Source organism: Octopus sinensis, linkage group LG5, assembly GCF_006345805.1.
Source record: "Octopus sinensis linkage group LG5, ASM634580v1, whole genome shotgun sequence".
NCBI classification, from domain to species: domain Eukaryota; kingdom Metazoa; phylum Mollusca; class Cephalopoda; order Octopoda; family Octopodidae; genus Octopus; species Octopus sinensis.
The window spans coordinates 74,514,314-74,540,209 of record NC_043001.1 but is presented as its reverse complement, the minus strand read 5'-3'; the positions used below and the strand labels follow the sequence as shown (position 1 = coordinate 74,540,209).

At 36.3% G+C, this 25,896-nt stretch overlaps 2 protein-coding genes across 2 annotated transcripts; one reads left to right on the top strand and one right to left on the bottom strand.

The window, feature by feature from the left end:
• Positions 1 to 1,369: 1,369 nt before the first annotated feature.
• LOC115211673 (DNA-directed RNA polymerase I subunit RPA43) lies at positions 1,370 to 7,650 on the bottom strand. Its single transcript, XM_029780313.2, has 3 exons — positions 7,436 to 7,650; positions 2,677 to 3,168; positions 1,370 to 1,612 (listed from the first exon to the last, which is right to left on the bottom strand). The coding sequence occupies exons 1-3, from the start codon at positions 7,612 to 7,614 to the stop codon at positions 1,558 to 1,560; spliced, it is 726 nt and encodes a 241-aa protein (XP_029636173.1). The 5' UTR covers positions 7,615 to 7,650; the 3' UTR covers positions 1,370 to 1,557.
• A 627-nt stretch (positions 7,651 to 8,277) lies between these two features.
• On the top strand, positions 8,278 to 21,671 carry LOC115211672 (GDH/6PGL endoplasmic bifunctional protein-like). Its single transcript, XM_029780312.2, has 3 exons — positions 8,278 to 9,819; positions 14,394 to 14,485; positions 20,018 to 21,671. Exons 1-3 carry the CDS (start codon positions 9,152 to 9,154, stop codon positions 21,610 to 21,612), a joined length of 2,355 nt encoding a protein of 784 aa, XP_029636172.1. The 5' UTR covers positions 8,278 to 9,151; the 3' UTR covers positions 21,613 to 21,671.
• Positions 21,672 to 25,896: the final 4,225 nt, after the last annotated feature.

Sequence of the window (25,896 nt, the reverse complement as noted above, 5' to 3'; positions counted from 1 at the left end):
TTTTCACAAATACTTGTATGATGGTGATGTTCATTTTTCAGTCATCAAATGATGTCAATACAAGGGTACACACACAAGAAAAAATGTTTCCAAAAGTCATGGTGCCAAGTTGCTTTTTTGATTTTATAAGCTGGCTGGTTAGTGTTGTGCTAAGCCTGGGCAAAGTTCAGAGGGCTCTTACCTCTGCTGGTGACAAAGGGCCTCTCACTCAAAAAGGTAGACTGTATGACGCATGTGTACGAACAGCTATGCTAAACCGCGGTGAAACATGGGTCGTGACTGCTGAGGACATGCGTAAGCTTGCTAGGAATGAAGCCAGTATTCTCTGCTGGATGTGTAATGTCAGAATGCATACTCGACAGAGTGTAAGTACCCTGAGAGAAAAGTTGGACCTAAGAAGCATCAGATGTGGTGTGCAAGAGAGACGACTGCACTGGTATGGTCATGTGGCGAGAATGGATGAGGATAGCTGTGTGAAAAAGTGCCACACCCTAGCGGTTGAGGGAACCTGTGAAAGAGGTAGACCCAGAAAGACCTGGGATGAGGTGGTGAAGCATGACCTTCAAACATTAGGCCTCACCAAGGCAATGACTAGTGACCGAGACCTTTGGAAATATGCAGTGTGTGAGAAGACCCGACAAGCCAAGTGAGACCATAAGCCGTGGACTATGCTAGGGGTGTAACCAGCCCACTTATGTGCACCTTTCCTTCAGTGGACACTAAACTCTGCTAGCGAAGAACTGTTGAGGCAAGTGAAATCGAAATCAAATTCGATGACTGGCACCCATGCCAGTGGAGTGCTAAGAGTACCATCCGAGCGTGATCACTGACTGGCTTCTGTGTCGGTGGTACGTAAAAAGTATCATTCAAACGTGATCGTTACCAGTGTTGCCTTACTGGCACATGAAAAACATGCGAGCGAAGTCGTTGCCAGTGCCGCTGGACTGGCTCCTGTGCAGGTGGCACTTAAAAAACACCACTTGAGTGTGACAACACTCCTCAACTGATGTGGCAGTAATATTGAGTTGAAGGAGTTGGCTTTAGCCAAGTGATGAGAGGTTAGAGTATCTTACAGGAATAGAAATAGGTGTCTTGCAGTAGAGGAAATATAGGACTACCCTAGTTGGAAAAGGAGAAGAGAAAATACAAGGGGGTGCTGAAAAGTTCTTGGCTTTAAGGGTATTGTAAAATGCCAGAGTGGAGGCCCAACCTTCCCAGTTCTTTTACAGGGCTTAGAAAAACTGAATAACCACTGCAATAAGTGTGTGAATCTGAGAGAGGAATATATTGAATAAAATCATTATTAATTGATCCTCCTGTATTTTCCTTTACCCAATTCTTATTTCTTAATGACTACAATGACTAAATATTTAGAAAATATAAAATTTATTTCCATTCCTAAAGATGAAGAGATATCAGTTCTGTAATGTGATGTGGATCTGTAGTATCTGTGCGGATGTTGAAAGTGTGTTTGACGTATTCACCACACAATAAACAATTTGTTTGGTGTTGAAGTCGTTTTCGAGTCAATGCTGAACAAATCAATGAAAGATCAAATCAGTTATCTTCATCCGCCTTTTTCTTTTTCTTCTTTTTTTTCTTTGCAGGAGGACTGAAAAATAAAATAAAAATAAATGAAAACATCTAAAATTAGCTGCTGAAAATTTAAAGAGATCTAAATTATAGCTTTCAATAATATTTGATAATTCTGTTTTATAAGAACTACAGAAATAAGATATTTGTCAAATAATCCTGTGATATACATATCAGGAATTAAAGTTTATCTTTTTACTTCATTTGTGATCATGGAAATTCTGACTGTATGACTAAGTGATATAATGGCTGTCATCTTATATGACAAACACATTATTATAATGTCAGCCTACTCGAGAGGTGTACAAGTGAGCTAAGAGAGGGGCTACAAATTAATAGCATCATTTAATGTATGCAGGAAGAAATGACTGCCTTAGTATGCAGATGTAACATGAATGAACAAGGAGTGGTACATGTGGTTTGTCGATCTATCTGAAGAAGACATGAAGAAGTGAAGTCAGATCTCTGGATATTGGACTTCACAGTTAGATGATACATGACTGAAGACAAGCAGTAACATGCTGTGTAGTAACTCCACTAACCAATGCCATATTAGAAAATGATGACAATAGAGTGGTAAGAAACTCAGAAGAGTAGGTCTTCAGAGAAGAAATACCCAACTCATATACAAGTGTTTCGGTCCTTAACTTCTTACATTCTAATGCCAGGTCACATCCTGGTCATGACACTTTCTAGCCACTTGGATATCAGACTTGTGCATTTAAACCACCTGGAGATTTCATCAAGTTCTAACTCCACTCCTGCCTGAGACTACACTTGGTCCTAAGATACAAACTTCCAATTTGAAAATGAATCAAATTAAAACCTTCCATATGCTCCAAACACCAGCTTAATTCTTTTGAATGTGGATACTAGGCCAGAAATGCCACTAAGCATTTTGTCTGATGTACTAATGATTCTGCCAGCCCACCATGACAAAGTTACTTTACTGAATTTTTCATTGCTTTCAAAATTAACTGAAACAAAGGTAGCACATTTCAATAAAATTTGAAAACAAAAGGATTAAACACACAGTGACATTCATATGACAAAATTCATAAACAAATAAAATTACTATCTTACCTGCAGTCATTGATAACATCATGTGTGTGGCCATTCATTTCATGGTTTTCGATTTTTAACTTCTCACTGTCAGGACATACATCTTCAGATTCTACATCCCTATGTCTTTTCTTTGCCTTTTTATCTTGTTTTACAAGAGAGTCTGTCTCAATCATTTTAATTAGTTTACCTTTCATGGAGAATAATTTAGGAGTTGAGTTTAATTCCGTAACTGTGAACTCTATCAAAAAACTAACTCTAAATGCATTAATGTCCCACATAGCGTCATCACTAGATTTAATCACAGTAGCATTGAAAAGTTCATGCACAACACACACCACATGGCTGGCATAAATCTCTTTGATGACACCTGTTAAAGTACTTCCAATTTTTGGCTGGAACACAATGTAACTAATCTTCATATTAAAATAAATAAAAGGTCGATCTCCTTGTATTTTCCCTTCAGAACTAAGCAACTTGAGGTCTTTATAAGCCAAAATTACTCCATTCAAACTGAAAAATGAAAAATCAAATATTAAAACTAAATAGAGATATTAGTATAATTATTATAATAATAATGATGATGATAAGAAAGTCAATATGAGAGATACAGCAAAGTACCAGGACCTTGCCATTGAGTTACAGAGATTATGGAAAGTGCAGGTAAAATATATTCCCGTAGTTATAGGTGCATTAGGAACAATCCCTTAAAGATGGAGACGAAATAGGCATAAAACCTTTAGGGCAGCTCTAGAAAACAGTGTTATTAGGGACAGCTAGGATACTTAGGAAGGTTCTAAGCATCTAAAGTTACATGTAGCATTATGTTAGGAAGTTTTTTTGTTTATTTTACAACAGTTTAACCCTTTCGTTACCAAACCGCCCAAAGCCGCCCGAAAAAAATTTTGGTTAATGTGACCAAACGCGCCCGAATTTACCTATTCATATTTAAATGAGAATATCAGAGCAAATCTCTTTAGTACATTTGTGCAAACACGTATTATACTTCGTAAACAGTTCAACTACAGTTTTGTACAAAGATCGACGTGTAATTTTAATTCCCTGAATTTTGGGAGATTTTTTCGGCATCGATTTTTCTTCAACTTTGAAAATAGATAGGAGTTTCATGTTATCAAGCATTGATTCCGAATTGGAAAATTTGTGAAACAAATACTGGGTACTGTTGTGGATTTAGTTTTTATACAGGGAAACTAATGTTAGTCAGCATGGCTTAGGGTATGATGTGGTCTGGAAGTTATTGTTTGAAGCGATCAATGCGGAAACAAACTTACGCAGAACGTAAACAAACACAAAATGGGGGTTCAAATTTCGGAAAATTTGTGAAGCAAATACTGGGTACTGTGTGGATTTAGTTTTTATACAGGGAAAATAATGTTAGTCAGCATGGCCTAAGGAACGATGTGGTCTGGAATTTATCACTTCCATACCATAACCAGGGCCGTATATTATTTTTTGACCGATTTCTTTAGTTCGGTCAAACTTACGGTGGATTCCAATATTTCAGTTTATTCCACACCTGTTGTGCATTAAATTCAACTGATGATATAGTGATGTGCACATTTCTTCTTTATCAAAATTTTGTTGCATACCCATTTGAATATTAGTTTATGATTCATTTTCTATGGTGATGTTTAAACAAAATTTTAATACTTTTACCTTTTGCTCATTTTAAAATTTTAATATTTTTACCTTTTGCTCAATTTACCTGGATTTACCTGTAATTAAAGTCACTTTGAGACAAAAGTTATGCAATAGAATTGATTAAGAACCCTTTCTTTAATTATGTTCCAAATATCACATTAATATGTTGATAAGTAAAAAGGTTACAGTTATTTAATGAAACAAGCCTAGATTCATGATTACTTTAGAATTTAATTGAAACTCATGAGGGGTGTATTTTGGTCAGAAATATAGTAACGAAAGGGTTAAACTCTTCTTGAATTGTTTCGAGGAACATAATGAGACTGAGGACCGTTTTCTGGTTCACTGATACCTTTACACTGGATTCATCACCAGACCTATCACTAACACTTACCTTACTAACCGCACCTCTGTGAGATTTCATAAGCCATTTAACTACTGCGGGCTTCCATAGTAACCATCAGATCATAGAGCAGGATACCCTATTAAAGTTCTTCTCTTGATAAACAAGAGCCAGATATTGGGGCTTATTCTTCTTCAGTTATCTCACTAGGAAAATGGTACTGGTGGCACTTCTTTCTATTACAAAACCAAATTCCATCACATCTAGATTAATTTTCTTCCTTATCAAATGTGCTACACCTCATTCTGTAACCTTCATAACCTGATCTAACAGTTTCATACCTCTGTAGTATCCCATCTTTACTGCATTGCCTTTCAGTTCAATGAATTAAGAAACTTATGTATTATATTGATATTTTGAATTATCTTGATTTTGAGAGTTTTGATTATTACATTGTATAATATATTTAGTAATTACATGTATGTTGAAAGGTCATACATGTTATTACATATCTTTTATCTAACATGTTTCAGACATTTGACTGCGGCCATAGTAGGGCACCACCTTGAAGAATTGTAGTTGAACTAATCAATCCCAGTACTTATCTTCTTTTTAAGCCTGGTACTTATGCTATCATTCTCTTTTGCTGAGCTGCTAAGTTACAAGGATGTAAACACACCAACACCAGTTGTCAAGCAGTGGTGGGGGACAATGACACACACATACGACAGGCTTCTTTCAGTTTCTGTCAACCAAATCCACTCACAAGGCTTTGGTCAGCCTGAGGCTATGGTAGAAGGCATTTGCCCAAGGTGCCACGCAATGGGAGTGAGCCCAGAACGATGTGGTTGGGAGGCAAACTGCTTATTACACAGCCATGCATGCACCTACTTGGAAATTTCAACAAAAACTGATTTGAAAATGAAAAAGAAATATCTAATATTAGTGTTATTATTATTATTATTATTATTGCTGACTTGTAAAGTAATATCAAACAACTGTAGTGTTGTGTAGGATGGATCTGACTGTTAGTCAAGCCCATCATGTAGATTGTCTCACCACCTTCAGCGAGGCAAGCAGTGTTCCTCTGTCTGGTGGCTATGGTGAAAGTGGTTATGTGGTAGCAGACACTTTCCTCTTCAGCGAAGCCCTCATCAACTTAAATTCCACTTCATAAAAAAATAAGGATGGAGAGCAAAATGCATTAGCCTCAGTGAATTTGCTGAAAGATGAGTGACACGAAAATGGTTTGGGTGAATTGAATTATTCTAAGCATGTGACTGTAGATTGAGGGAGAGATTGTGTACTTAGCGTGAGTGATCTTAGATCTGTGGGGTTCTTTGATTGGTTCTACTTAGGACTGCATCATCCAGGTATTCATATATTTTGTATATAATATATCATTTTTATCTCATTTCCCCTACAGTATTTTTATGTAAACCTCTCAACAAACTGTAAACTGTTCTTCATTGCATACTTCCATGGCAATGGTAGAATTGGTTGAGTGTTGGAGAGTTGTGATATTTGTTCTAGCTCTGTATGTTCTGAGTTCAAATCCTACCTCGGTCAAATTTACCTTTCATCCTTTTGGTGTCAATAAAATAAGATTGGTAGCACTGGGCTTGATGTAATCAACCAGCTCCATGCCTCCAAATTTCAGGCCTTGTGCTTATAGTAAAAAGAATTAATATTCTCTTAAGACCAGTTATTCACAGAAATTTCCATATGCTAACAATCTAGATATACAGGGTTGGCCAAAAGTCACCTGACAGTAAATCAAAACCATTTAATTCTAAGATTTATTTATGTTTAACAAATGAATGAATTTAATAAAAGCATCTAAATATGAAATATGATGAAATTTATTCAAACTGAAGTCCTTGAGCGACACGGGAGGCCTCGAAGCAAATTTAGCAAAAGCCAAAGTTTCAGTAAATACAAGAGAAGACAGTACCCTGCTACTATCAGGGAAATGACTATGTTCGATATGAAGAAAATAAGTATAATTTCCTTATAGTGTATCCAGTGTAAACACAAGAATTTTACTGATTACAGGCAGATTAACGGAAAATGTAGACTACACGTGTACGTGGCAAGTGTCACAGAAACCAAGCATTAAGAGCACGAGAAATAGATAACTGCTGTGCTGATGATGCAAACTAATGCAGAAACGTTTATAATACTGTCCTCTCATTCCAAATACACTACATTTTAAAGACAAGACAAGATGATCAAGACTTGAGTATCTTTGATCACAGGCTTATGGGAACAGTGCTAACCTAGGGTTAAACATCAATAACAATACTAGATCTTGTAGTCATTGATGTGATGGTCACGGTTAGAACAACTTTGATTATAGATTTGCTCTATCAAGTTGGATAATGTAACCTTTGATTCACTGTTTGGCCAAATGCGACAGTCACGATTGGAACACCTTAACTCATTGGTCTACCCTATCAAGACTGACCTGGAGAAAAAGAAATAAACGTTAGAATGTAGAACTCGGCATAGTATGTTTCAATAAAAGATGTCAGTCACGGAAGGAACGTCTTTGTTTACAAATTTACTTCATCACGATTCGCCTAGTGTTAAAACCTCATCAGGTCTCTATGATGGAAAAAAAACTAATAATCAGAAATAAGTCATAAAACAAGGTACTTATAATCTGGAACAGCTTCGTGTTAAAAATGATGTGCAGTACATAAGACTTAAAACTGCTTCAACAGAATAGGAAGAAGTTAACAAAATACATGTGCTCGTTTTCTGAATACATACCGAGGAGAAAATGTGTTGATTTCAGAATCCAAACGAAATCTAATACCTTCGTTCAACTTGCCAATAAAAGCAGGCGGAATAGCTATTTCTTCTTCGCTGTCTTTTTGTATACATAATGATGCGGGATCATCTAAAAGTAATTTAGCTTTTTCAATCCCTAACGCTAAATTATTAAACATGCTGGATCACAAAACGGAAATAACAGTTTGAAATTATAGGAGAGCAGTAAATATGGATGGCGACAAGGCTCAATAGTTAAAGATGTTATACTTGGAATATTTTACTTTTACATTGTTGAAAATATTCAAGAAATAAATCATAAAATCAGAAAGAATAACACTACTTATTAATTTGATGCTAGCCATAATGTTTTAATAAAGGTGAAAATTCCTTTTTTGTCCCTTTGAAAAGTGATAGGGTTAAGTTACACATTTTAAGTAAAAATAGACTATAGTTTTAGATTATGGTTCTAAAAATCACTGGCATGTATAGATTTATGTTATGTGTGTGAGTAAGGAACCTTACACGTGTAAAATTCACGTGTAGAATTTTTTTAATGAAAAATGGACTGAGCTTTATTTTTTTGTTGAAATAGATAACAAGTAAAAAAATAATTTTTTGCCTTCACAGTGTTTATCATTTTACAAAATCAAACTAGAAAACTGGACAAAACAGAGAACACGTGTAGAATTACATATCAGTTTGAAAATGTATGAAGTTATATTATATTATATTATATTATATTATATTATATTATATTATATATAATTCATATATTACATATATATTTTATACATTGTGTGTGTGATAAAAGTACGAGGAAGTATATTTGCTGCTGAATACTTCTATGGAGCAGACAGTATGTAACGACAGCTGACGTATATATATTTTCTTTATACGTCTATAGAAAGTGGGGACATTAGATAAGTTGCTGCTCTTTTATTTTTGCAATATCCAATTCATTTATTTTTGGCTATACAATTACTGCATATCACAATATATAAACAAAGGAAAGAATAAAATTTTACAGTGGAGGGCAGGATATTGAAGACCCCTTCTTGTTTTTATTATAACTGAAACACGAAAACTAACGGCAAAATGATTATTATAAAAATTATTCAAAACCCAAGCCCTAATTAAAAGAGAGAAACAAATTGGAAAATCACTGCTTTACACCGGACAGAGGAGTTTTAATGTATTTGAGAACGCCGAATTCACTGAACTAGTAGGGACTATTTTTTACCGAGATTTAAATATAGTTTACTATACACAAAGTTAATTTTTATTTTATTTCAATTTCATGTTTTTCCCCTAAGGTTATATATTGTTGTATATGCATAACATGTGTAGAGCATACGCCACCGAAGGAAACACCGGTGTATGTTATTGTTGACATTGTAAATTTCACAGTAAAGACTTTTTGCAGTCTGCTAGATGGACGACGTCTATCAAGTAGTTCGTTATAAAACTTATCCGCTGTGTATTAAAGTAATTTACATACATACATACTTGTAAATATAAATGGAACAAACAAATGTGATGTTGAAAAGACGAAGGCATTAATTGTATGATAGACTGTATCCTTGAAAAACAATATTATATCTTTAAAGTGGTGTGTTCGCTGTATTAATTTCATAAACCAATTCTTCAACGAAGTGGTTTGTTTTTAATATTGATGTTGTTTTGTACAAAGGATATCATTTAGGTCTTCCAGAAATGTTATTTAATATGAATTCTTGCCAGAACTTTCTGGCTGTAATATTCTTTTTATGCATCATTCAAGCCGTGTCTACCAATCAGTTTATCAGTGTTGTTTTGGTTGGTGCTACCGGAGACCTAGCTAAGAAATACCTATGGCATAGCATGTTTGAAACCTATAAAAATGGAATCGAAAATAAAGGTCCCTATTTTCTGTTCTTTGGAGGTGCAAGGGCAAATAAAACTTTTGGCGAAGACACTCTCATGAAAATAATTGACCGTTCTGTTACTTGTTACAATATGCAATGTGAAAGTCATAAGAGACGATTTATAACAGTTGTTAGATATGTCCAGCTGAAAGTCGAAGAAGACTATGAAAATTTAGCCCATCAAATGGCTCTTGACGAAGAAGGTCATTCCCCAGATAATCCCATTGCTGGTCGTATTTTTTATTTATCAACTCCTCCAGCCACATATGTGAAAACAGCTCAGCTTTTACACAAACACTGTCGATCACATGTGGCTAACAGTTGGATACGATTAGTTCTGGAGAAACCCTTTGGCAACGACCGTAAAACTTCAGAAGCCTTAGCCTCGTCTCTTGAGCAGTGGTACGCAGAGGAAGAAATCTACAGGGTTGACCATTACTTGCAGAAACCTGTTGTTAAACAAATTCTACCATTCAGGTAAGTGGTGATGTTTTTAGTAAAATAATACCGAGCTAAACTGATAGAAATAATAGTGTGCTGATTTAAACATTTGTGCATCTATGTTTATTTATCTCGCCAACTTCACTCTGATTACTATAAACTCACACTTGTACAAAGTGAGTAACTATGTAGGTCTTCTACAACAAGATACCTGTTCTGGCTCATTCCTTTAACAACCTTTTATTTTCTAGCATAAAGTTGCTTCCTTCTCTATTGTAGCCCTACTGAGTAGAAAGGGATCTTAGTCATGCAAGCTACAGAATAATCTTACTAGTGCTAATGCCACGAAAAAGCACTTGGTACATAAAATGTTGGCATTAGGAAGGGCATCTAACCATAGAAACCATGCCAAAACAGACACTGGAACATAACACAGTCCTCCAACCCATTGGATGCTGTCAAAATATTCCAGAATGGAAGACAGATGTTAAATGATGATAATGTCCTAGGTTTAAATCCATTCTTGGTGCCATGTAGTGGGACAACCCAAAACCATGTGAGTGGAAATCAAACTTCTCAACTACATTTCATATAAGAAAAAAAAACAATCAAAAGACACTCAACAGCAAAATCCAATACATACTGTTACACACACACACACACACACATCAATAGTCCACATTCTTCAGATAGTCAAGACTGTATCACTTACTTTCCATTTCCTTTCAGGATCAAGAAGTAGATTGACATTGAACTGTTGTTCTTTTATCTCTTTACAAAATGTTTGCCTAATGCTATCCTGCAAAGTGCTTTTTAAATGTCTAGGATTGGTCACAAGCACATACATTCCAGGCTATGGTAAAGAATAATGGAAACTGGCTATCTGCTAAACAAGTTCCATATTAAACACTATACAGTGATCCCTCGCCATATTGCAGTTCACCTATTGCAGCTTATTACTTAAGCTTACATTGATTCCTCCATGGTGTTGTTTAGCATTTATAATAAAATGAATATATACAAATTATAAAAATAATTTTTAAAAAAATAGTACAGCACTGTTTCTAGTTCTCAGATATTCACCTATCATGGGGAGTTTGGGAACATAATACCCGTGATAGTCAAGGGATTACTGTATACAATGTTCTTTCACAGAAATTTATTCTTCCACTACTTTCTTCTTGCCCACATTTTCCCCTCCAATTACTTTCAATCTTCAATTATTTCTACTGAATCACTAGCTACACAGAACCTACACAGTTGTCTCTATCTTCCAGTTTTGGAAAATTCACAAATTTCACTGCTATTGAACCACTTATTCCCCACACTAACATGATATGCCATAACAACATATTACATGAAATACCAGTGACAATAGTATTTTCCTTACCACTCTTCCACTGCCAGCTCTATAATGTCTTTGTACTAATAAAACTGTTTCAACATCCCTAAACGTCTGCTTTCCATGCTGGCATGAGTTAGACATTTTGACCAGAGCTGGCAAGCCAGAGAGCTGCATCAGGTTTTAGTCTGATTTAGTTTGATTTTTACAGTTGGATGCCCTTCCTAATGCCAACTAATTCACAGTGTGCCAGGTGTTTTTAATGTAGCCTCAGCAAGAGCTATATTACACGGTGCTGTCACAAGTGCTTTTTACATGGTGCAAGACTATTGCAGGCCACTCCCCTTCACCCAGGGAAGTGACCTCAACAGGACAGGTTTTCTGGAGTACATCTAGGTCCTTTGTCATCTCCAAAAGGTTCAGTGTCCTGAGGTCATCTTTTGGTACTTTATACTATGTCTTCCTTTCATAAAGTAAGGTGAGTTTGTGTGTGAATGAAGTTGAGGAACTTCATTCACAGCATTTTAATACACACCTTATATTTCTTCAAAAAAGTCAGAACTCAGAGCTCCCCATGCTCAAGCATACAAATTAGTCTTATTTTATCAGTTGTTTTTTTTTATAAATTTTATAAAAGTTTATCAACCGTTTTAAAAATTCCATTGACTATTAATCTTCTTTATTTTTTTGACAACACAGACTATCACAAGTTTTTATAAATTTCTTGCTTTATTTTCATCCCTTTTGCATTTTATAATTTCAGTGGATTTAAAGTTTTACTCCCTTTCTTTCTCTATACATACACATATCTTTTATCTTCTACCTGTTTTAGTCATTTGACTGCAGCTGTGCTGGGGTACTACCTTAAAAGGTTTTAGTCAAACAAATGAACCTCAGGACTTTTTTATTTTTTTGAGGCTTGGTATTTATTCTATTGGTGACTTTTGTCTAGCAGCTAAGTTACGGGATTGTAAACATATCAATACCAGTTGTCAAGGAGTGGTAGGGGAAAAACACACATACACAAATATATATATATATATATATATATATATGACAGGTTTCCTTAAGTTTCCATCTGCCAAATCCTCTCACAAGGCTTTGGTCAGCCTGAGGTTATAGTAGAAGACACTTGCTTAAGGTGTCACACAATGAAACTGAACCAGGAACCATGTGGTTGAGAAGCAAGCTACTTACGACACAGCCACACCTGTATATATTCAAACCTACACAATAGACAGAAGTATGGCAAGTTTAACTATTTCTTGGTTGATTGAGAAAATGATGAACAACCTTAATCAATTTTCGACCTTTATGAGGTATCTATATCATTTGACCAGTCCTATTTCTTTATTACCCACTAGGGGCCACGAAGAGGGAACATTACAAAACATGGGGGACATAAAACAATGCGATTAAAATTATGATTAAATGAATGTTAAAATGAAAAAATGATAACATGAAAGCGATGCTAACGGCCCCCTCCGCCAGCATCACTTACCTTTCCGTTTCCTATCACAATTCCAAAGTTTTTCACCTCACCTTTCATTTCTCTCTCATATCTCTCTATCATATCATCCTTCATAAATGCTGATATACAATTTATACGTAGTTCATTGCACTTGCTCATCAAAGAGCCCATGAGTTCAAAATCGAATACCGCATAACTTCCGTCCTCATACTCCTGCCATACATCGTCTTCAAAAAGCCTTCTTGCGTTCTCAGTATCCCCCTTCCCCACAACACATAAAAAGTAGGACTGGGGCTTTTGTATGTTCTGTGTGTCTGTTTTCGTTTTTCTTGTAGGCGGGGAGTGGGTGGGATTGCTGTTTGCGGGGGCAGGATGGGTCTCCAAGGGTGTGGGTGGTATTGGGGTGGGTTGGGGCTTCGCACAGTTTTTCCTTTTCTTTCCTTTTCTCTTCTTTCTGCCCTCCTCACACTCTTTTTGCATCTCCTCCTCCTCTGTCATTTCCCTTTCCGTCTGCTTCTCTTTAATTTCTTCTTCTTTTGGGGCCTCCTCTTTTGTAGTTTCCTCAACGATTTCCTTTTCTCTTGGTGGGGGAGGGCAGAAGGCTCTTATGTGGCCCCTCAGGCCACACTTGTAACAACATGGAGCTCTGCCCTCCACCCACACTCTCATAATCACGTCTCCCAATTTAATGCTCTCCGCCAGGTCCACCAGTACCTCGCTCTCCGCCTGCACGTTCAGCTCCACTATTACGCCTCTCCAGCCCTCGGTCTTGACCGAGGCATGAAGAATATCTACTTTCTCCTCGTGGCCGCTGATCACAGCCGCCACAATCCACTCAGCCTCCACGTTTGGTGGCACTCCCTCCACCCTTACTCGTGTGATCCTTCTATTCAAGTACATAGGTAAAAGTGTTACCCTTTCTGACTTCACCGCCTTCACCGCCATCCTCCTCGCTGCAGTCTCACTTTTAAAATGCACCACTACAGTACCGTACTTCGATCCTCGAGTCAGAAAAATGATTTCCTCCTCCGATCTTCTCAGGGCCTCCTCTATCCATTCCATGTTTACGATCTCTATTTTCTTTCTATCGTTCACGAACACCCTGTAAATTATGGTCCTCTTATTGTACCATTCCTTTCTCTTTGGTGGTGGTTCCAGTTCCACCTCGCCACTGTCCTTCCTCATATACCTCTGGAAACCTGGCAATTTTTCTAGGTTTATTTCTTTTTCCTGTTCCGTCTTCTTTTTTGCAACTCCTGCGTACGTTTTCCTGTTTTTGTCTCCACATTATTTACATCACCGATTTGCTCGTCTTCAGAGTTCGATGTCTCCGACAAGCTCTCAAATATCCATTCTTCCTCCGACTCCTCCACTAGGTAGTGGTCATCCATTTCCTCCTGTTTGACAGGCCGAAAACGGCCGTCAAGACAGAAAAAGTGTAACGCGCAGAACCAGCGGAACGCGAAACCGTTTCAACGCCGTTCAAAACTTCCAAAACAACAACAATTCTTTTTGATCTTTTTTTACCGAATTTTACGAGCGTAAAAAACACGACCGAACTCAAACTGACGAACAGACATTTGACCAGTCCTTGAGAAACAAGCAGCCAATCCATTTATATACACTACCATTTCTGTAGCTTCAGGGCACTGGGCTACTAATTTGCATACTATAAGACTTCAACACTTATCTAATGTCAGTGCCCTATCACCTGGGATCCCAGTCCACACAGTATCAAGGTATAGATGTATATACGTATGTATGCATGTATGTAATATATGTATGTATGTATTGTAGGATTAAAAACCAAAATTGGTTGGAACCTCTATTGAACAGACATCATGTAGAAAGGGTGGAAATTGTCAGCAAAGAATACGTTGGTGTCAAAGGTAAGTCTTGGCAGATTACTATTTTATCTTGTGAGCTCTCCCCTATTGTGTTCTTCTAATTCTCTTCAACTTCCTTAAGGACTCAAGCATAGCTGTGTGGTTAAGAAATTGACTTTATAACCCATAGTTCCATGTTTGATTCATATTGCACTGTATTTATATTATAGCCACCAACTGACCAATATTTTGTGATCTGAATTTCATAAATAAGAATGGTATGAAAGCTCATCATCTATGTAATGTGTGTCTGTTTACATATATATAAGGTAAATTTTGCCACTCTATGATAGCAAAAGATGTAGACATAAGTAAGACAATTGGAAAAGCAATGTTCTTTCAATGAAGTTCTTTGTGATGTTTGTTCAACACCGAGTTACAGATACTCCTTTATCATTCTCACCATCATACAGTGATGCAGTTATTGGTTTATTGGAAACCTATAACTAAGGATGCTGTTGATCACCAAATAGGATATGAAGTAAAACAAATAAATAATACTTATTTAAAGAAGGCTATTACTTAAGTTATTCAGTTTTCTAAAAGAGACAGAATATATGGTATGGTTTCTTTTTGTTGTTGTTTTTTTATCATTGAGGGTGAATACTTCTATGCTGAGGGTGCTGTTGTACTTTGTGTCTGAATACTGGAGTTGATGTCTCATCAAATGGTGAAGAAGCTCTTTAGGTATTTCAGCCCCTTCCTATTCAACACTGAAGTTACCCAGGGCCACCCACCAATGTTGCCAACAAAACTCCCTCATAAAACCACAAGCTTTGTTGCAATTCTGGGCCAGATGTTTGTATCATCCTAAACACTTAATCTTGCTGCATCACTCATCTTCTCTCAGCCAGATGTAATGGCTTGCTTTCTCAACAGCTTCAGACAATTTTCTGGCATCTTTTCTCTCCTTTGCAGTTACTCTGTGACTCCTGAGCATTAGTAGACATCATCAGCATAGCAGTTATACATTTCTTGTGCTCTTATTGTTTATTGTTTCTGTGCACCTGTCACATTTGGTTCCAATGATGCATGTAATTAGATGCCTGAATGCATGTAACAATTGAAATATATGAGTAAGTAGGCATAGGAGTGGCTGTGTGGTATGTAGCTTGCTTACCAAACACATGGTTCTGGGTTCAGTCCCACTGCATGGCACCTTGGGCAACTGTCTTCTACTATAGCCTCAGGTCGACCAAAGCCTTGTGAGTGGATTTGATAGACGGAAACTGAAAGAAGCCCATCATATATATGTATATATATATGTTTGTGTGTCTGTGTTTGTCCCCCCAACATTGCTTGACAACCGATGCTGGTGTGTTTACATTCCCGTAACTTAGTGGTTCGGCAAAAGAGACCGATAGAATAAGTACTAGGCTTACAAAGAATAAGTCCTGGGGTTAAGTTGCTCGACTAAAAGGCAGTGCTCCAGCATGGCCACAGTCAAATGACTGAAACAAGTAAAAGAGAGTAAGTAAAGTTAGTCAGCTCTGAAATGAGGAGAAATAGTAGGGTCTAATTAAACCATATATGAAGTGTTGACCGGAAATAGTTGAGCTAAAGTCAGTTTGAAAAGAAAGTTGCTGGAAATAAAAGATATTAATGTTTACTGATGATGTTAATTGATGCTTACAGATGATACTAATTTAATAAGCCAAGAATCTCATGAAAATAGGTTCTTTTCTCTGTAACTCTATAATGTCACTCTTTCTATTGATCTCATTTCATTGCTATTCAGAGCAGTGCTTCTCATAGGGGTGGCTTCTGGGTGAGGTGAAAGGAGACGGAAGATTGCTATGTTTAATAAAATTAGGATAGATTTAAGCTCTTTAAATTTGTCCAACACCTAAGTGAATAAAGAAGAATTACATGAAGGCAATTTTGTTCTGTTTTCTCTTGAATAAAAATGTGGGGGTCAAATAATTTCACTGATATTTCTGGGTGGTGTATTTGTACTTGTCAATTTTGAAAACTTGATCTACACTCAAAGAACAAGTCTCTATTCTGTTGCATTACCTATTAGAAATAGCCACCAAATCACCCTTAAACCATCTTAAAATAGGTCAGACACAATATAATCCTAGATACACTACATCTGAGAAAAGACGATATGGGCAAGGCTGGCCTGTCCTTGTTCACTGAGATTTGTGATTGAGTGTATTCCAACTATAACTGTACTGGTCATGCTCTTACCTGACTCACCATGGTTGAACAGCTTGCTGTAAGAGAGTGTGAGTTGTTTCCCCTCCATTTTCTCAGTATTGAAGTTTTGATGCATGTATGTTCATAGACATGTGTACATGAGTTGTATTTAGTGGTGGTGGTGTAGTCACCATTATCATCATCATCATCATTATTGCTATTTTTGCAAATTAATAGAACTATTAGCACATCAGGCAAAATACTTTGCAGTATTTCATACAACTCTTTACATTTTGGGTTCAAATTCCACCAGGGCCAACTTTACCTTTCAAACTTTCAGGATCAATAAAATGAAGTACTAGTTAATTATTGTGGTCAATATAATCAACATATGTCCCCACGTCAAAACTGCTGCTATGTATCAGAATTAGAAAGAATTATTTTTACTATTGCTACCAAGGATGACTTTGCCTTTCATGCTTTTGGGGGTGATAAAATAAGTACCTGTTGAGCACTTGGATCAATGTAATTAACTTATCCCTCTCCCAAAACTGCTAGCCTTGAGCCAAAATTTAAAACCATTATTAAGGTGACCAGCTGGCAGAATCGTTGGAATACTGGACAAATGCTTAATGACATTTCTTTCAGTGTTATAGTCTGAGCAAATGTCACTGAGGTTGACTTTGCTTTTCATCCTTTCAGGGTCAATAAAATAAGTACCAGTTGAGCACTGGGTTCAATGTAATTGATTTACCCACTCTTCTGTAAAATTTCTGGCCTTGTGCCAAAATTTGAAATAATTATTATTGAGTGAGAGAGCAGTGCATTTCATCAAAGTGACACTGGAGTACAAATATATGAAGCCCAATATACCCATCATGACTACCTATCTGATAAAAGTACACCAGGCACATACATCACAACATCATATGTGAAATATGGTGATCTTATGTCAAGATAAGCAGTGCATGACTTTGCAGGTAGGGGCCCAATTAAAATTTTCTTCCAGTCGAGTAGCCCATCCCATTCAAAAGGTCCCTTTGTGTAAGGATGATGAGCAAAACAACCCATGTTTCCAGGGGTGAGTTATTCAAACTCCAAAGAATACCTCTCATCACATGGCTATGATGTTACTCCACTATACCTGTCTGTGATCAGAGATGCACAAATTGTCAACCATGAAGGGAGATGCTCAACTGGTTAAGGTCAAGCTAATGACAAGTAAATCTGTTGTACTGATTGGAATATTTGCTCTAGCCTATCTTTTACACCAAGACAAAGTATGTACATGATAACACTTCCAATCAGTTGAGATCAGAAGTCATAAGAGTCACTGCTTGGTACAACATCAGGGCATTTGTTATTATCATTATTATTATTATTATTATGGAGGCGCAATGGCCTAGTGGTTAGGGCAGCGGACTTGCGGTCGGAGGATCGCGGTTTCGATTCCCAGACCGGGCGTTGTGTGTGTTTATTGAGCGAAAACACCTAAAAGCTCCACGAGGCTCCGGCAGGAGGTGGTGATCCCTGCTGTACTCAAAAGGTGGTGCTCCAGCATGGCCGCAGTCAAATGACTGAAACAAGTACAAAAAAAAAAAAAAAAAAAAATTTCCAGATCAAATAGATATTCCAGATATCATATGCAATATTTTGTAAATCTTACTTAGGAGAAGGAGAGAGATTGGGGATTGGAAATGTACCAAAAAACTCTAATAAAGGTTAAGGGTGTTTGCTAATATTTTGTGTTAAGAGTGTATGACTTAACTTGAATTGAAAATTTTATATATTGAAATTATTGTATACAGTGCTTAGGTGCACTATAAATCATTAGAAAAAGTAACCAAAACTGCATGAACAGTATATAGAATCAGTAAAGATCAGAAGCTATGAGAGCTAGTGCCTGGTACTGCATCAGGACATCAGCAGCAGCAGCAGCAGGGCATTATTATAATTATAACCAGTTATAAAATTGGAACTTAAAGACTGATTATGTCATTCCAACATGTGGACACTGGTTGCTCTCATTCATACTTTAGATTTGAATTCCTATAATTTTCAATTTTTAGCACTTTTTATTTTGAACTTGACAAAAACAGGCTTGCTGTCAAAATATCGCTCAACCAATAAAATATCTGTTGCAATTGCATCACGCTCTTCATCTTGTCTGCTTACCTTTGTGAAGAGTTACATCATTCCTTTTAAAATATTATAATTATTGTTGCTGTTATTGTTATTATTGTTATCATTAGTTAATTAAACAATTCATTGACCTCTCTTCATGGTGGTTTTCACTGATAACTGTTCTAGTACACCTGTCACAACAAACTTTGAGTTGAGATATGCATCAATTTATATACATATATATATAGAGAGAGAGAGATTAGATTCACTCATTGTGGCCTTTCTGGGGCACCACCTTGAAAAATTTTAGTTGAATGAATCAACCCCAGTACTTTTTAGCCTGATACTTATTCTATCGGTCTCTTTTGCTGAACCACTAAGTTACAGGAATATAAGACACCAACACTGGTTGTCAAGTGGTGTTGGTGGGACTAACACACACACACACACACACACACACATATGACAAGTTACTTTCAGTTTCCATCTCTCAAGTCTGCTTATAAGGCTTTGCTTGACCTGAAGTTACAGCAGAAGGCACTTGCCCCAGGTGTTGCATTCTGGAGCAGAACCCAGAGCCATGTAGTTGCAAAGCAAGCTTTTTAACTACACAGCCATGAGTCCAGAATTAAGATTGTCTAATGTGTGGTTTGGCAATTTAGAAACAAAAGAAAACTGACAAAAGTTGCAATAAATAGTTATCCATGCTCATCATCATCATCATCAGTTTGACTGAAAACTGGTAAACTGGGGAGCTATACCACGTTCCAGTCTGATTTAGCAGAGTTTCTACAGCTGGATGCCCTTCCTAATGCCAACCACTCCAAGAGTGTAGTGGGTGCTTTAAAATGTACCACCGACATAGGTATCAGTTACATAACACTGGCATCAGCCATGACTATAATTTCACCTGGTTTGACAGGTCTTTTCAAGCACAGTATATCACCAAAGGTCTCGATAACTTGACACTGCCTCCATGAGCCCAACATTTGATGGGTACTTTTTATGTGCCACCAGCACAGGTGTCAGTTACATGACACTGGCATCAGCCACGACTATGATTTCACCTGGCTTGGCGGGTTTTCTCCGTATTTAAAAAAACACCAACTTTTTTTTTAATTTACCTGGGTGAGGAGCATGCACCACATTTACTCCCAGCTGGGTACACCACATCAGTAAGTGGTAAGTATTTAGGGAAACAAAATAATTCTCATCATACATCACTATTTCTAAACTTGTATATATTTAATTTTATTTTATTTTTTCCAGGAAGAACGAAGTTTTACAATAATGTAGGTGTACTTCGTGATATGATGCAAAATCACCTGACAGAGTTACTTACACTAGTTTCAATGGAACTTCCTACTGATGGAAATGTAGACAACATTGATGAAATAAAAGAAAAGAAAATTGCTCTCCTTGAACAAGTGCAACCAATGAAAGTCAAGTCTCTTCTTTTCGGTCAGTATAAAGACTATATGCAAGAAGCAGAGAAAGAAGGTATCAATAAATCTTCATCAGTCAAGACACCAACATTTGCAGCTGCCTTGCTTCACATAGAATCTGCACGATGGAAGGATGTCCCATTTGTCCTTGTGGCTGGCAAACAAATGGATGAAAGGACCACTTATGTTAGAATTATTTTCAAAAATAATGTATTCAAAATTCCACCAACTACTGATAATGAGAGGATTCAACAAATCGTTTTTCATATCAACTATGGTGTTATGAAAGAGCCCTGCATTATTGTACCATGGTCTCTTCACAAAGCTCTCTGGCCTAAGGATGTTGTACCTAAAATGTGGTCTCAGCCTCCTGCTTATGGTTCTGAGATGTCTACCTACCAAACTGGTGTTCCTGGTCAAACTACCGATGCTTATATACAAGTGGTTCAAGATATAGTAAACGGTAAACAAGCTAACTTTGTTGGAACCCGTCAATTAATGAGTATGTGGGATATTTGGCAAACTAGTCTTAATGTATTGGCAAAACGTCCCAAACTTTACACACGAAACAATACTTTGGATTTTACAATTATTAATAAACAATTAGCATTCGTTGAGAGTGAACATTTACAGCAAAAATATGTGAAGCCAACTTCAGACAAACCAGTATTTGCTCAATTACCAAAACACTTTCTTGGTGGAAACCTCTATGTGAATTCAACTGGTGCATTGGCCATGCAATTAACTTCATCTATTATTGAAATCTCAATGAAATTGATTAAAGAGAAGAAGCCATTCCACATTGGATTTTCCGGTGGTAAAACACCAGCTTTGCTTTTCCGTAAATTAAGAGAAATTTACCCCCTCCACTTGTGGGTTAACACTCACATCTGGTTGGTTGATGAGCGATGTCAGCCTTTAAACAGTCACAGATCTAATTTCAATTTATTGTTTACTGAACTTTTACAACATATTAACATTCCCTATGTCAACCTTCACCCAATGCCAGTATCAATAGCTGGCTCTCTCTGCACTGATAAAGATGAAGGGGACATTCTTTATGAGAGACAGCTATCTAATTCTGTAATCAATGGGCTGGACTATGTTGTACTTGGGCTGGGAAAAGATGGTCATGTAGCTTCTTTATTTCCACATGATAAATCCTTAACCTTAACAACCCCAAGGAAAGTGATTCTGACTAATGCTGCCAACAGAGGGGATAAACGAATGTCGCTTACTGTTGACTTTCTTAATATGTCTAAAAATATTGCTCTTTTTGTGACTGGTAAAGAAAAACATAACATCTTAAACAGCATTAGTTCAGAAAGTGACAGACTTAAATATCCTGTTCAAAATATTCAGCCAAATGCTGGACATCTTGCTTGGTTTGTAGATTCAGCTGCATGGCTTGGAGTGTGATCAGATGAGAGCAGGAAAAATAAAGTTTTTTTTTTGTTTCAATTAATTAATAAGCAATACTGTAGGAACTTATTCCATTTAATTGTTCCCTATGACATATACACATATATATATATATATAAATATACACACCCAACTATACATACATATATATGTACACACACCCAACTATACATACATATATATATATATATATATATATGCATACAAGTGTCTGTCATTACTTAGAAGCACAGCATTCACATTCCAAATATTAAAGGCATCTAACTACAACCACAAATTATATTGGACTATTGTTCTTCTGCTCTCTATACATCTAGTTCCAATGTTCTTTATATACTCTACAAAAAGTATTTAGAATTTTGGATTGCACACTAATATAGAATATAATAGATGAAATTTATAATTATAACATTACAATTTATTCAGAACGCAGTTTCATTTTTCTAGTTTAATCAGTTTAGTGATAGTAAATCAGCCATCTGACTACTGTCTCAGCTACCACACTTTAAAATTAGTTCACATTTTAGTAAGACTCCACTGTGGGTGATATAATGAAATATAGTGTTGCATACCTCATCATTCACTTGCCTCTTAAATTTTCCTTCCACCTAGGCAACCCATTTGGGTAACTGTTGGCCAAGATCTTTGTTCACATTTATTTAGCCATGTAAAACACACACACACATGCAAGGCGGAGAAAATAGTAATCAAGTACCAAAAAGTAAAACAGTGTTTTATTAAAGCTGAAAAACTTCACAAAATGTGACTCAGAGTTTCACAAAACTGATCATCAGACAGTCATGAGTATTTAGGGCAATGCTATGGTTTGTATGTATCTAATAAATTACTCTCTCTCTCCCTATATATATATATATATATATGTATATATAGTCTTCTCTCTCTCTCTCTAAAACAAGTACTGATATATTGGTTAATAGAATGGATATATTATTTTATATAATGTTATAAATTTTGTTTCATTGCAGCCAATTCATGTTACTAACATGAGTTGACTAAATTTGTGATATTGTATAAATAACACTTGCACACACACACACACACACACACACACACACGTGTGTATGTGTGTACTTTCAGTCTTCTAAATTATAATTGACTTATTTCTTCCAACATGTTTTTAAGGTGCTAACTAACATAAATGTTGCAATTAAACATTTATTAAATGGTTTCTGCTGTTTTGTTCTGAACTCATCCTCATTAATCTATAATTAAGATAGTTTCTAAGGAGTACAGTTGACAGAGTGTGTCTATGTATTAGTGGAGTTAATAAGATACACACACTGTTTCTAGTTGTAATCTATAATAATTTTCTTGTTGATTTTTATTTATTATAATTGTTTGTAAGAACAGTGGGTTGGTAGAATTGTTAGAGCATTGGACAAAATACCTTCTGGTATTCAGTTATGGATCTTTACATTTCCTGTTCAAATCCAACCAAGGTTAACTTGCCCTTCATTCTTCCAAGGTCAATAAAATAATGCACCAACCAGAAATAGCAATGAGCTATATCCCTTCAAAACTGCAGATTAGAAACAATAACACTGGTTTACAAAAATTTTTTTTTGCTCTGAAGTAAGGATGTGAATAGATGTTTTTTTACTAATTTTGATATTGTGAATTCAATTTTCTGAACAGTTTTGCTCTATCCCCTCTAGTGTTTTTGCTTTCACATATCCCATTTTAATTAATAATTAACAGCTTCTAAAATGAGCTCCATATTGTCATATGACTCCTTTAGATGGACTGAGTAGGCAATAGGAATGCTGGGGTATTTATTCCCAGTTGTGCAGGAGTGCAGATTCAGACTTCGCTTGGAAGAGTCTGTGAAAAGATGCTTGTCTGAGGGATTGTGTGCGAAACCAAGGAAGGTGAACAAGCCAGAGACATTTGTACAGTAGCACAACCTGTTTTCCATGTTGAAGGATGAAGCAAAGTCCTGGTGCCATGTCCTGAAACTGGTGATCCTTACATCTGCCTTCACCAGGTTCCACTGCTTAAGCTGGGATGCCAGGAGCTCTGACTGCTGCTTAGATAGATTCAAATCATGGGGAAAGTCATTCAAGTCTTCCTGCGTGATCCAGTGGGGCTCATTGCCACTTGCTCCTGAATAAACAGACATTGTCTTCAGATTAGATCAACTTGGCAGAATCTTCCCCTGAAAGCATTTCTTCATCTGATGAAGGAAGATCCTTATTTGCTGGAGGTGTAGGGAAAGGGAGATCATCTGAGTGGGGAACAGGTGTCATAGCTGAGGGAAGGTTGGGATATTTGATCTTTTTTCTAGAAGAAACATTGAAACCTGTTATATTTGTTAGACAAAAATAACAATCATCTGCATGGCTTCATGGCTCTTTCCAGACCCTCAGGACAGCAAAGTTAAAGGCTGTGCAACTGTCATAAAATCTCCATACATGTAGCAGAATGAATTTGCCTTGTTGATGCATCCTAAGTGTTTTGAAGTGCCTGAAGCCATTGTAGAGACATGTATCATAAGTATCACAAAAATCAAGAAAACAAAATAAAAATTGATGATATATATGGTTATGTAAATTGTTGCAAAATCATAATTTATATCTTAAAAACTAGAGGTGATGAGTGAAAACTGGTTTTGTATCTGAAATCAGCACTCTAAAATCAGGCTAGAACAACTATTTTTATGTTTGCTTCGATTTCTCTGTAAACCAGTGTAATTATAGCTGCCTCTTTTTTTTTTCTTTTTACAAGCAGGTCTGTGCCATTTCCTTTTAAAATTTGATAGACTTTCTTTTTCCTCTTTCTTCAAAAGCATCATTTTTTCCTTGTAGTGTTTATTATTCTGATAGTATTGGGGTGGTAGATTAGCAGGATTGTTGAGGCTTCAGACAAATTGTCCTGAAGTGTTTCTTCCAGCTCTAAATGCTCTGAATTTCAAATCCCTCCAAAGTTAACTTTGCCTCTCATCCTTCTAAGGTCAGTAAAATAAAGTTCTAGTCAAGTACTTGAGTTTATGTAGTCTACCAACCCTCTTCTCACAAACTACTAGCCTTGTGCCTAAATCGGAAATCATAATTTTTTACAGTATTATATACATTGATAGCTTTTACACCTGCTTCTCTCTCTCTCTCTCCCTTCCTCCTCCTTCCCTCACATACTCTCCTGCAACTTACCCAACTATATGCCATCTCCCCTTTCTCTTGTCCTTCCTCTGACTACTCTTCTACTGATCACCTCAAGCTGCAATGGAAACCTCACTAGTGCTGGTGCACCCAGTACACATTGTAAAGTGACTGACATTAAGAAGGGCATCAAACCATAAAAACCATGCCAAAGCAGACACTGAAGTATGATACAGTCCTTGGAACCATTGAATTCTGTCAGAATGTCAAGCTATGACAGCATGGAACATGAACGTTAAAATGATGATGATTTTTTTTTATATCAATTTTATCAATATATCTGATAAAGTGATATTGATATCTTCCTAGATTTTCCTAGGTTTTGCCCCAAACAAGCAAGGACTGACATTTTTATTCCATCTATTATAGCAAGTCAAGTAATGGAAACAAAAAACTTTGTCAAAGTTTAACAATGAAAATTAATTTGTCCTCTTAAATTCGTTAAAAGATACATCTTTACTGAATGTATCAATTATCAGATTTTGGGCTCTAGTAAGGGATGGGGGGTTGCATCTATAAGAGAATAAAGGGCTTTGTTGTATAATTGTATATTAATTGTTAATCATCATCATCATCATCATCATTTAACGTCCGCTTTCCATGCTAGCATGGGTTATCTTTGAGAAATAAGAATTTAAAAGTAAACCTGACAATTGGTATTCTACAGTGCTTTACCAATAGAAATTTTGAAATATTTTACTATAACAATGACCTCTAATATTTGTACATGATTAAGCCATTTGTTATTATATTTCTGTAGAATTTAGTAAAATAACTGCTAATATATAACTAAGTGTACTAACCAACAAGGGAGTCTTAGCAAAGTTACTCAGCCTGTTAGAAATATCAGCTAAATCTCCTTTAAATCACACACTGCTGTCTTAAAGAAGGGAGATCACAAAAAACAAAACCAAAAGGAAAGAGTGATAATGTATTCCTAAATAAGCGATGTCTGAAAATAATAAGATGAGCTGGTCATGGATAGCTGGAATTCCTTTGATTATACACTTGCTTTATAAGAACTTACAATAAGTAAAAGTACTATTGACCTCTGAGCTTCATTCCAAACAAAGGCAGAATCAATATAAATTTATGCAAGCAATAA